The following is a 13673-nucleotide window of genomic DNA, read 5'->3' on the forward strand; positions in this document are numbered from 1 at the left end:
ATAGTTATAGGCATTTGTGCTGGTGATGATCTGGTGAGAGCCAATGCTGCTTCAGTGATTCATGGTAAGATGAGCAAGGCAGAGTATGTACCTCAATGATGATCTGTCGCTCCAATAATGTATAGTGATCCTGGACATGAACCCCATCCTCAGCTGAAAAAGGCAACCTGATTAGAACAGATAAAACATGGATTTTAATTAACAAATATATGCAGTGCAAAGTGATGGACATACAGAAAATATGTGACAGTTTAATAACAAAAGTAGGACAGCCCCACCCCAACTGTAATGATCGTATGTACCCTCTGATAACCCAATAGATCTGAGGCTTCTCTGTTTCAGCATTCAAACGTAAGGAAACCACAGCCCTGCTCTGAGCAATATAAGACTGCTACACCCCTGCATTTCTAACCATCACACACTCAGACCTCAGCACAGTAGTGGAGATTCTCAATCGGATCTTCTAAGCATCAGGACATTCATGCCCTTTCTATTTAAGAAACCCAGACCGAAGGACACCATAATCAAGCACCTTTGTTGCATGAGTTATGACTCTGGCATAACTCTATAAAGTGTGCTTTCCCACTCAGGTGACATGGGTGAACTTGGTTCTATTCACCAGCGAATAATGTGAAAGACAGGTTATTGGAGCCCCACAAAACACTATACAATGTGTCATTGACATAGAAGTATTGCTTTTGGGTTACTAATAATCCCATAAAGGTATAAAGGGCAACATAGTAACAGTCCCACACCTTATCTCATTATTCACAGTATCACACACACCGTAGCAAGAAGAATGAACACTTTTAAATAAAAAGTATTTATCACTGCAGGAGTAATCTATTTCTCAGTACATCTAAAACAACTGCAAAGAATGTTATAAAAACAGCAAGAAGGCACTTTGTAAATAACAAGAATAAAATGAACACGTCTAACACTGTTAAAATTTCATTTAGAATGTCATCTAGGACCTAACACCTTAACATCTACTTCTATGTGCTATAATAAAAGAGCATGGAAGGCAGAGCAACTTGCAATCTACAGTTTCTTTAGGGAGAAGAGATGCCCAGCATATCTTGTTGACAGCAAAGGCTATCCTTATCAGCGAAGACAATGTTCCCAGTAAAGGGCAAACGCTCGCTGAGGTGGCAGTCGGTGGGGTCATCCTCCGGGACTTGGCTTTATCAGCTTCAGGCATCAGGCGAGATGTAACATCTGTGAAGTGTGCTGGCAGTAGGTGAGACTGTCTCTGTCAGAATATCGGGCAATAATCTGGGCGAATGACCTCTCCTCACAAGTGGTAGAGGAGTAGTCCTTATATACTAAATCTTATCAGAAATTAGAATTTCTGACATATGTTTAGGAGCGTCTGAAATACATTATGTCCATCCCAGACGTTTCCTTATCAACATATACAGTAAAAGGATGTCAATTAAAGACTTCATTATTTTAGTTATATGTCTGTATGTGTTCTTAATTTAACCTTGACATGGTGAAGAGTAGACATCTAACTCAAACGAATGTTGCATTTAGGGCCTCATTACTATGTCGGTCGGAAAGGCTCCGAACGGCATTCGGTTTGTCCAAATCCGTATCGGAACCCATGTTCCCGACCGACTCAGTAACAATTCAGACCGATCAATTAAGATGCAATTTACCCGTTCAGTCTTTCCAACTGTGTTCCGATCATCATTTGTCGGAGCTGAATCGTACAGGTCTACAGACCGTGTTTCCAACCAACGTATTACAATTTCGTGTTCGGACATCCTGTCCGACTCGGTTTGTCTGACACAGATCGGCTGTCGGAAACCGACTTTGGGGGCATGTAGCAAGCCCCACTTCACCCGGAGGCCTTTGGTAGGGACCCGTGGGGGTATAGATGGGACACCTCTTTGCAACCATGCACAGTGTGGCAGGCACCATGGGGTGCCCGCCACAGAGGGCAAGGTATTCCGTCACCACCCCTTTCTTCAGTGGGAGCCTGTGTTGTCGGTCAGAACACAGAGTCCCATTGAAGTCAATAGGAGTCTGACCGAACAGCATTCGGAAACATCGTAACTGGTTGGTCGGTCAGACTCCCTGAACCCGAGTCGGACGGGAAGGATTCCGACAAGGAGGTCGGAATGCTTTCCAACCGACATCGTAATGAGGCCCGAAGTGTTGTATCTATGTCATTAATCAAACGACTTGACGCTTTCAAGTTTCTTAGAAAGATAAGGTCAGACGACATCTGCATCTAAAGGCAGACACCAAAATTGATTCTGCAAAAATAGGGAAAGATGGTGACTTCTACTGTTTCCGAGTGGGAAGATGGTGACCCACTTTGGCCAGAATGGAGTCAGGCCAACATAAAATGGAGTAGGACCTTAGGGACTGTGCGTGTAAAATATAATAAAAAGCATTCAATATCAAAGTATAAAACAAAGGCAAACAATATGTCATTGATGTAAATGGCAAAAAATTATATATATATGTAATAAATATTGCGAAGCATGAATACTTTTAAGCCTTGTGTTGTTACAAATAAGCAATATATATATATTGTAATCTATCTAAAAACTTTTATGGGTATTGGTGATTAAACATACCAGTGGTGATATGGAATGAGCCAAATTAAAATTCAGCAGTATAAAAATGAAAGCAAAAAGTTTTTAAATTCTTATTAAAAAGAACAATTGTTCCTCAATTCACAGAAAATACCGACTTTTGTGGTATATATGGCAAATTCATATAATTGGTTGACTACCAAGTTCAGTTCCTTCCTCATCAGATGACATGTCGACATTGTCGGGGACACACGCAGCATACGTGTGATCTTTACAAAAACCATACAGAGCGTGTTCATAGTTGAAAATCTTCGTGTTTGATGGAGCAGCAATTGGTTGCTTGTCTGAGGCACTCAATGATAATTTTGGCTCCTCTCCAGTGGGCTTGAAAGAAAACAATGAGTCTAGCCACTCATCAAGAGAAGCTTCGAAAAGTGCAACCGGTGATAAAGCTCTGTTATAGGTAGCATCCTGTTGAAAGGACAGATGCATTGCTCAGCATTGCTTCTGGTGCTCATATAGAGGTTAAATAATCATTTCCATATCAAGATAAGCCCCCGGGTGCTGCTCCAGATGTAAGTCCAAGATGACTTCAGTCGGACAGTTTATGCATCAGGAGTGTAGAGTCCTTTTAGTGAAAGGTAAGCATTCAGTGCTCGCTCAGTTCAGATAGCCAACCATGTCCCATGTAGGGTGCTAGAGTCTCTCTGCAGCTTTGTTCATCTGGATATGTGTACTCCATGTTGTTGATTTCCTTGTCGAAACAGTAGAAATAATGATGATACCATAGGCGATAAGCAGTATGATGATTGGAAGGCCTCCAAAAAGGCTGGAGAACAGAGAATGGAAAAATGCCGGAATGAGTCCATATACCTCTTAAAATGCAGTCACCAGACCCGATCCAATGGTCTTAAAAAGGTGTACAACACCAGTTGTCACAGACAAATTGAATGCCGTTTGTCCGATATCTACAAAATGTGTTGAGTACTGCATTTCTAATAGCCTCAGGATTTCTGAAGCAGTTCTGACTGTCTGCAGATTATAAATGTCTACCGATGAAGTCAAAAGGACTTCTTTTTGTAACAGAACAGACAACAATTTGTTTAAATTGGCAAAATGCATAGCTTTCATACTTATACTAGGCCAAGGGATGTTCCTAATGCTATTTTGAGGTAGAGGATACAAAGTCCTTCCACAACGCTGTATTATTACTGAAACTGTTATCAAGTAGGACTGGCTGGGTTCCAACCCACAGCAAGTAACATTTGTTAAAAATAAATTACAACCGTTATTCACAAGTTCATGATGTGTGTGAATGGATGCAATGGAGGAGACAAATAAAACACAACTTAACCCTGGCATCAAAGTACTACACGTTTCTATCAATGATACGGTGTCACACAGAAGGGAGTGTCCAAGGGAATTTCTGCAATTTGCGGAACTACTGTACACAGTCATCTTCATTTTCTTTAAAACATATGTGAGAAAAGGGACACTTTTATGAATGGAACAACTGTGAATTGTGCATAGTTTCATACTAGCCAATGGATTTATATTTTTGATAGTCGTGAAAATGAAAAGTTGTAATGGGCAATGAAACAATGCTGTGTATTAGACAGTGGGGTGTCACTGACTGAGAACATTCTTTTACTGAAGGTGTCCAGACTATTGGATTCCATATTCTGTGGAGTGGCAGGGAAGATGCCAGGGTGAATGTGGGAGGAGGAGGTTTGGACCACCAAGCTCTCTGTGGTGGGGTACTGGGTAAGGAAACTGAGATCACCAGGAGAAAGGGCGATGGCGGTGGGCAATCGTCATATTTACTGGAGCCCCTGTGCAGGGCTTGGATCAGGGCCCAAGTAGGATGTCTATAAGGGCTTCATTAAAAGGAAGTAAGGGTTCTGAGGGAGTAACTCCCGGTTGAAGCACCTCATTAAAAACATTTGTCTTGTCTGCCACTAAGGGTAGGTTAAGGTCCAGGACGTCAGCCGCCCTGAGTACCACCACAGCAAGAGAGGCTCCCTCCTCCGAAGCCACAGTAGGAGGGGAAACAAGGCCAGTGTCAGGTGAGGTATCCAACCCACTGGGCATCCTCGTTGGTGATGGAAGCGGCGTTGGGTGGCGCCCATCCGGCTCCATGTTGGAGTTGGGTATGATGATGGGGATGTTGCTGCCTATGGGCGTCGGTAGTGCCGGGGGAGTCAGCACTGGAGCAAGTGCTGAGGAAGGTTTGGATCCAGTGAGGGATCCTTGGGGCCCAACTGGTGCAGAGGGTGAACCCCCAGCATGCTTCCAGTGAGGCACCTTCCCACGCCCATGGGGCACGAATGCCCCAAAAGAAATTCCTTGAGCTGTGCAGGGGTCACTTCGGCTCTGGGAAAATCAGGGAAGCACGGTTTGGACCAAGGTTCAGACCCCACCAACTTGTGGGGCCTGGAGTGCTGATGCTCCCTCATCTTGTCGGATGACTTCGACAGATGCGGGAGAAGTCTAAGAGTGTTTGGACTTCTTCAACGTCTTGTGCTTGCGGGACTTACCCAAATTCCCCAATGACTTTGAGTGTGATGAAGAATGTCGGGCGGGGCTCCGCAAATGGCTCTGGACCTCCCATACAAAATAGACTTTGAGTGTCGCAGAGCTGACCAACGTAAGGCGGCGAGGAGCTTGAGGAATCATTCGCTCCCTAAGCACCTTTTGGTGCATCGCGCAGCAGTCTTCACATGCCTTGGAGCTGTGTATTGGCTCCAGGCACCACAAACACACCAAGTGGAGGTCTGTCACTGACATTTCCTAGAGCCAGGCCCTACATGGTTTGAAACCAGTCAGTTTATTGGGTGGCAGGGTATGCTCAGACGTGAGTCCCTTGCTCACTTTGCCACTGGAGTCAAGCAAGCCCGGCTGAAGACGGCTGTAATGCCAGAAACCAGTCCTGGGAAGCTTGATTCCGGTCCAGGGAAGACATGGCTTGGCAGTTCGGGCTGGACTGTTCCCATGAGGCACAGGGTGAGACTGATTTGCATATGGCCAGGTCTGAACTGGGGTGGCGGAGTGAGCTAAAGAACGGTGATGGATTAAACCCAGATCAGTTGACTGGGGGTGAGTGTTTGTATTGTCAACGCTCCCACCATCACCACCTTTGGTTTTTCTTTGTTCGCCCTAAGTTGGCAGGGTATGCTCAGACGTGAGTCCCTTGCTCACTTTGCCACTGGAGTCAAGCAAGCCCGGCTGAAGACGGCTGTAATGCCAGAAACCGGTCCTGCGAAGCTTGATTCCGGTCCAGGGAAGACATGGCTTGGCAGTTCGGGCTGGACTGTTCCCATGAGGCACAGGGTGAGACTGATTTGCATATGGCCATGTCTGAACTGGGGTGGCGGAGTGAGCTAAAGAACGGTGATGGATTAAACCCAGATCAGTTGACTGGGGGTGTTTGTATTGTCAACGCTCCGTCCATCACCACCTTTGGTTTTTCTTTGTTCTCTCTAAGTTGGCAGGGTATGCTCAGACGTGAGTCCCTTGCTCACTTTGCCACTGGAGTCAGGCAAGCCCGGCTGAATGGGGGCGCTAGAGGGCGCACGACAGAATGGCCGCCCTTGGGTGAGGCTCCTGTAGCCTGGATCGATATCCTCTGTTTATCCTTATATACCGGCTCTATATCTAGCTGGAATTACCCTAAGCGATACAACATAACTTCCCCAGCACTCAGTGAAAGTTTGGCTCAGAACGGGCAACTGCAACAACGATTTTGGAGACCTGGAATTTTCCCCGGGTGCGCTGCTGGACTGAGGACTGCACTACAAGCGGCAGCCGCGACCAGGAAAGGTCGAGGATTCACATGTGCAAGTTAGGCCGCGCCTCCGGACCAAGAGCTCGAGTGAAATCGCGGCGACCTCGCAGTCCCGGCTACCGCCGGAGCACATCCACGCTCGGAAGGAAATCACCGCGACGCGTATTAGAGGTGAGGTGCTGCGGGACATGCCTCTTGTGATTTAAAAGCGGATTCAACCCTCGGCACACGCCTGCCACGGTGGACTACGAGATGCGCATAATGGCGGCCTGAAGAGGAGAACTGCCGGGTGAAGGCAAACGGCCCTCATAGCGGACCACTGTTATTACGAGTGATAGCCAGCACGACTCGCAGAGGCCAGAAGGTGAGGGAACTCTTGGCGATAGCCGGGAATACGGGCAGAAACGGCGGATGAACTGCCCATTTTAAATTTGGCGCGCAAAAGCTGATGGCAGTAATACCTGGACAGGGAGCGCGTAAAGTAGAGAAGTTACACTCATCACCAGAATCAGTGGACACCTATTGTACAACAAATAGTTATACACACGGACATCTGAGAGCTGCTTACTGCTAATGACTTGCCCTGCCTAACCAAGCCAGCATTCCCGCATCTACATTACTCGCTGGTGCGGCAACAGAAGGACTTATCGACCGGGGGTCACTACACTGCTCCGCTGAGTTACACCACCCACTGTCCGTGACTCCCTACTAGGCGGCACTGAGATCCCTAAGTGGTAAAGAAACTGCGGCGGCCAGCTGTGGGTGCGTCGGACGGAAGCTTGACCCTCCCTCAGGTGCTTTTGAACTAAGGTGCGATCCCTCGTCTCACTGAGGCTTGACAGGAGGTGGGAGATACTGGACCGGAGCAAAGATGGGGAAGCAAGACCCCTGTCAACCTAAACTAACCTTTGACTCCGCTAAAAAAGGATCGACTTCCACCGGGGAGAAAGGAGCACCAGCTGGGATGGATCAGGCGGTGGGCGGGTCAGCCACTACTGACATCAATGTCCAACAACTCCTGCAAGAAATACGGCAAGGATTTGCCACAGTAGTGGACAAAGTGGACAAGATGTCGACCAGGATGGATGCCATTGTACAAAATGGATCAGCATGAAGACAGAATAGGGGAGACGCATCTCAGCGAATGACGACATCACGGCAGGCCATACGGCGCAACTTACAAGAATGGACAATCTCCTGCATACTATAGCTGCGAAAAACGAGGAGTTGGAAGCCCGCAGCAGGCACAATAACATACGCATCACAGGCGTTCCGGAGTCCACCAACACGGGGCGTATGGAGGACTACATAGAAAAGCTGCTGCTGACGACCATCGGGGTAGAAACCCTATCCACGCAGTTCATAGTGGAACGAGCACACCGCTCCCTCGGACCACAGCCCAAGCCTGGAGCTCCGCCGCGCCCCATAATTGCTCGTTTACTAAACTATCGGGATCGCGACGCGGCCTTACGGGTGGCTCGAACTAAAAGAACTCTGTCCTATGAGGGCGTCACCTTCTCCATTTATCCGGACTTTACCCCGATGGTTCAGGAGGAACAACGGAAATTCATCGCAGTGAAAAAGAAACTACGCGATGCAGAAATAGATTATGCCCTGTTATACCCGGCCCGGCTTCGAGTAACGCACCAGGGGAGGCAACGCTTCTTCACTAAGCCACAGCAGGTGGAAGACTATCTAAAGGCATTGAAGAAAGAGCAACGCAGACCGTCTGGGCGGCGACCTGCAGACCAAGACAATATAAATGAGACTGATGAGGACGCATGAGACAATCTCCATGAAGACTGCCTAGTGCTCTGATTGACCACTGAATCCAGCTGTTGCTTTCCCACACGGGATACCGAGAATGGGGACGTCGATTACTTGCTATACAGACTGGGTTCGAGAGTTCCGGTGGTAATGTATTCCAGGCCCCACCACCCCTCCTTGACCGCTGCCTGAGGGATGTCAAGGATCGAGGCCCGGGAGGGGGGGGGAGGGTGGATGTGTGACCACCTAGAGTTGTTCCCCATTGGGTGTTCCCCTATGTTCACTACTGTTTTTCTACTGACGGTTATGTTGTTTGTGGGAAAATGGGGTGGGGGGTTGGAAGAGGACGCTGGCAAGTTGGGGATGCTTCAGTGGGAGGGGGGCGGTATACTGGGAAGGGGATGGGACTGTGGTATTACACAGCCTTTTGTTGCTCATTTGCCACTAGATGTTCATCTTTTACGTAAGGGTGGGGGAGGGGGAGGGGGAGGGAGGGGAGGTGGGAATTTTATGGATATCTCCATTTTGATTAAAAGCGGAAGATGTTACCTGGCTCCCAGATTCAAGTGGATGGGAAACCGGTTGTTGTATGAGCATTATTCTATGAGGGGGTATGGGATGCAGGTGCTATCACACTGGCTGGTACGGGTTCGGGCAACTGAAGTATTGGTATATGCTATCCTTCTGATATGTAGTAACACTGTCTATTGTGATGATGGCTGATGGGCTGATATCAAGGCTTTCTGTTATGACTTGGAATATACGGGGCCTGAACGACGCCAGAAAGGGTAGGAATGTGTTGGCTTACCTGGACAGACACCAAATACATGTCGCCCTATTGCAGGAGCGACTGTCCTGCGATTCCGCCGTGTGGGAGGGGTAGGTGCTTACAAGCCCAGTGCCTGGAGCATTCAAGGTAACTACCTTTCAGCTCAGGCCCCACAAGGACAGCCAGTGGGGTTCGTCTACCGGGGACTCCGGGGCGGGAAATCACGCAGGATTCTATCCTGCGACCTCTGGCAGGTTGTATATTTAACTTTCATGCTAATGGTTAAATAAACCCTACAAGTTGATGAGCATTTAGGTACTGAAGAATTGCCCTAGTGGCATGAAACATGTTGACCGCACTATAGGCGAGGGTTGAACGAGGCCATATTACTTTACTTTTTGTGCCTCGGTACCCCTCCCTTCACCAATTTTAAATGAGGCAGTGAGCCATGTCATTAAAGGTCTTAATGGACTCTACTGACCTGTTTTAACTTCACTCACGCTCACAATTGCACTTTGCACCGGCCCCCCACACACATGCATCTACTGGCTAAGGAATAAAAGATCTCCATTAAAAGAGTAGCACCCTGTGCTACCCGACAGGCATTGCACCGCCAGCCTGCCGTTGGAGCAGGAAGCCGATGATGCCACAAAACAATCATCGGGTGGGATGGCAAAAGTCGTCCAACCTTTGAATTGTGTGAGGCGTCCTCAATACCGTCAAGGGATTACCTCAATCCCGCGAACATTGCACACTCTTTAGAGAGAGACATTCCCTTAATCAACTCTCTGTGGGGAACTTTGTACACCTTTTTGATTGCCCTATTGCAGGAAACACACCTAAACCCCCAAGCCAAACATACATTTGCTGGTAAATGGGCGTCGGCTCCGACGATTCTCCTCATATTCTACATACGCTAGAGGGACGGCTATTTTAGTCAGGAAGACAGTGCCCTTTGTACTGCTCGGAGACTAATAGATTCTGAGGGTCGATTTGTTCTAATATGGGGTAGGCTTGGACTGGATACGATCACGATAGTGAATTGCTATGCCCTTAACAACGATACACCTGATTTCTTTGCCCAGCTGTGGGGAAAGGTGATCGATATAGGTTCCATGCAAGTTATATGGGGGGAGGTGGGGGGGATTTTAATGTGGCACTAGTCCCAGGAATGGATAGATCGGACGGAAGTCCCCATTATAATAGGCGTGCCAGTGAGATGTTGAGAGGCATAATGGCGGAAGGGGGTTAATAGATAGCTGGAGGTTCACCCATGCCACACACAGAGAAGGGACGCATTTTACTGCACACTCCAACACATGGGCATGGCTGGATTATTGTCTGGTGTCTCGGGGGTTGAGCGTGAACTTAGGCAAGGTGTGCCACTTACCGAGGACGTTATCGGATCATTGCCCACTATTGGTCCAAATCAGCAAACCTGGGTATGACAGATCGAAGCCCTCATGGCGACTTCAACCTACAGCACTACTGGACGAGGTTTTTAAATCGGAACTAGGTGATGAGATAACAGAATTTTTTCCTAGAAATAAGGGATACGTAGAGGATGTAGAAACGATCTGGGAAGCGTTTAAGGTCACGATCAGGGGTTATTGCATCTCCAAAAGCTGTGGTGTTCTGAGGGACATTCGAGGCACTATCACAAAACTCGAACAAGAATTGAAAGAGTTGGAGGCAAAAATGACGCGGGAAGTGGGGGGGCGATTCCATAATGAATTCCGAGATAAACTCACACAGTACGAAACCGAGGCAGCTAGAGAAGTTAAGTTCAGGGGTAAACACTGGACCGCTAGGAGATATTGCGAGTCAGAAAGGCCAGGACGAGCACTTGCAGGTCTCACACAAAATCCCTGTTATAACACACACATACTTGAGGTGCTTACACCGGAGGGAAAGAAATGTAAGGACACTAAGAGTATCATGCATCTCTTTACAACACATTACAGAGGATTATATAATACAAAACGATCAGGAGATGCGATGTTTGATGACTTCCTAAGTGAGGTGGCACTGTGTTGGCTTAGTGACGCACACAGACAGTTTCTTAGTGCCCCTTTAGAACTGGACGAAGTGCGGGATGCCATAATGTCATTGAAGAATGGAAAAGCCCCCGGGCTAGATGGCCTCCCAGCTGAATTTTATAAATGTTACGTGGACATAATGGCCCCAGTTTTGAAGGAGGTTTTTGAAGGTGCGCTAGAGGTGGGGATACTGCCGCGTTCAATGCGAGAGGTGGTGATTACCTCCCTTTTAAAACCCGGAAAGGACCCCTCAGGTTGTGACTCTTACCGACCGCTCCCCCTCAAAAACTTCGACGCAAAGATTTTGGCCAAAATTTGGCGACTCGGTTATCTCTTTTAATGACCATGATAGTGCTCCAGGACCAAGCTGGGTTTGTACCTGGAAGGTCCACCACTCATAATCTACGCACCCTTTTTTCACTGATACGAACCATAGCACCGGAAGTCCCGGAGGCTGACGTTTTTTTTGGATGCTACGAAAGCATTTGATTCAGTCGAATGGGACTATAGGATACGGTATTGAACAGGATGGGCTTTCCTAGGTTGTTCGTAGACTGGATCGGATTGCTTTACAATAAACCAACGGCGAGAGTGCTTATCAATGGCACGCTGTCTGACCCGATTTCTATCACCAGAGGCACTAGGCAAGGATGCCCGCTCTCCCCTTTGCTCTTCGCCATCGCGATTGAGCCCTTGAAATGTCGTATTCGACATTTCCATAAGCACAGTGCGTTTAAGTGTTTCCAGCGGCAGATTGATGTATCCCTCTATGCGGATGACTTGACGCTATATGTCACTGATCCCCAAACTAACCTCAATCCATTGCTACGCGAGTTTATAGTGTTCGGGCGCGTGTCAGGCGTACAATTTAATTGGAAGTAATCGCAATTCTTTCCACTCACTCCGGCAGTGACCCGATTTCAATTAGACTTTCCACTAGACTGGTGCAGTTCGGATCTCCGTTACCTGGGCATACAGCTGACCATAGACAAGGAAGAAGCCATAAGACTGAACTATGGTACTGCTATAACGAAACTGACCGATGATGTCACTCGTTGGCTGTCATTACCGCTATCTATAGCGGGGAGGGCGTCGCTCATAAAAATGGTTATCCTCCCAAGGTTTTTATACCTCTTTCAAAATATCCCTTACTACCCGGGTGCATATTTCTTTAAAACACTGAGATCGGAACTGCTAAGGCTGTTCTGGGGTGGCAAGCAGCCGAGGCTTGCCTGGTCTGTCATTACTCAACCATATACTAATGGAGGGTTTGACGTGCCTGACTTTCTTGTATATTACTTGAGCGTGCAGGCACAATATGCATACCATTGGTTCGCACCGACCCCGTTTATGCCGCAGCTGGCTGCTGAGGATTGGATAGCACGGCCCTTACCCCTGAAAGGAGTAATATATGCCCCTGTAGAAGCCATAGAAACACCCTTCACGACGGTGACGTGCACAGTAGACACCTGGCGGCGGATTCGTAAAATGTTGCAACTACCAATACTTTACTCGCCGGAATTACCTCTCGTATATCATCCCCAACTGACATTGCTGAAGGAAGGTGGGTTTCAAATTATGTGTCGTCGACTTAACATTCAAAAATGGGGCGACCTCTTCCTGAACGGTCAATTTAAAAGTAGGGATCAGGTATTTCAAGATATCCAGCCCAAGCCTCTTGAACTATTCTATTATATTAGACTATGACAGGGACTGAGGGATATACTACCACAGTTCCCTGAAGAGCCAGAAACAACGCTGCCTCTGCACACTGTACTAACGTCGGCAGATGGGAGTCACATGGTATCCCACATATATAGGAACATTAGGAACCAAAGCGCGAAAACACAGTGTAGAGCTCGTATACAATGGAGCGAAGACATGGGGGTTGACATTGATGATCAACAATGGGCCTACTGTTGCGATATCACCGCCAACATCTCCTCTAGCTGCAGACTTAAGATTATACACTACAAATTTTTGCAGAGAATATATTATACACCAGCCAAAAAATTGAGATTTCATTTGACTGACAATGACAGATGTGATAGATGTGGGGTGGATGGTGCGGATTTTTTGCACTTAGCATTGGAGTGCCTGAGGATTTCTGAATACTGGACGGAGGTTCATACGGCGCTCCAAGAGATGATAGAAGGGACAATAGACAGAGATCCACTCATTATGTTGCTAGGATATACGATGGGGATACCAAAACCTGTTAGGAAATTTGTCAACATTGCCTTACTGCTAGCGAAGCGCTGGGTTGCATGTCGGTGGGGAAGAGGGAGAGCCCCCAAATTTAAGGAATGGCTGAAGGATATTATATACAGTCAAGATCAAAATCAAATTTATGCGGAAACACTACCAATGCGCAGCAGACCTAAGGATGTATGGGAACCCCTGCGGGGATACCTTGCGAAATACAATAGTGACTCACATGACTAGGACCAGGCAAATGCGGGCTCTGCTGCTGAGCTGTAAAACATACTATTCGTAAGACCGCTATGATAAAATAAATGACCTTTGTTCATATCTGCCTGGCATTGCAATAGACACTATGAAAAAGAACTATCGATAAGTGTATTATGAATAGCAGAATGTCATTAATGTCCTGCTGTACATACGGTACTGATATATGCATGAACTTGCTCTAATCAAATGGCCTTATTGATGGTCGAGGATGTATATTCCGTTATGATTTTGTGCCTAGGAGAACATTCCTTAAAATAGAACTGGTCCATGTGCTACCATTATTATTATTGTAA

At 47.2% G+C, this 13673-nt stretch overlaps 1 protein-coding gene across 3 annotated transcripts in view; it reads right to left on the bottom strand.

The window, feature by feature from the left end:
- Positions 1 to 13673, bottom strand: part of VIPAS39 (VPS33B interacting protein, apical-basolateral polarity regulator, spe-39 homolog) — a 303099-nt gene that overhangs the window by 97229 nt on the left and 192197 nt on the right. For all 3 annotated transcript variants that reach the window (XM_078659967.1, XM_078659968.1, XM_078659969.1), the window contains exon 13: positions 92 to 167. In XM_078659967.1, coding sequence (XP_078516093.1) covers positions 92 to 167 — 76 coding nt within the window. The remainder of the gene's footprint in view (positions 1 to 91; positions 168 to 13673) is intronic.

The sequence above is a fragment of the Lissotriton helveticus genome, chromosome 9, assembly GCF_964261635.1.
Source record: "Lissotriton helveticus chromosome 9, aLisHel1.1, whole genome shotgun sequence".
NCBI classification, from domain to species: Eukaryota; Metazoa; Chordata; class Amphibia; order Caudata; family Salamandridae; genus Lissotriton; species Lissotriton helveticus.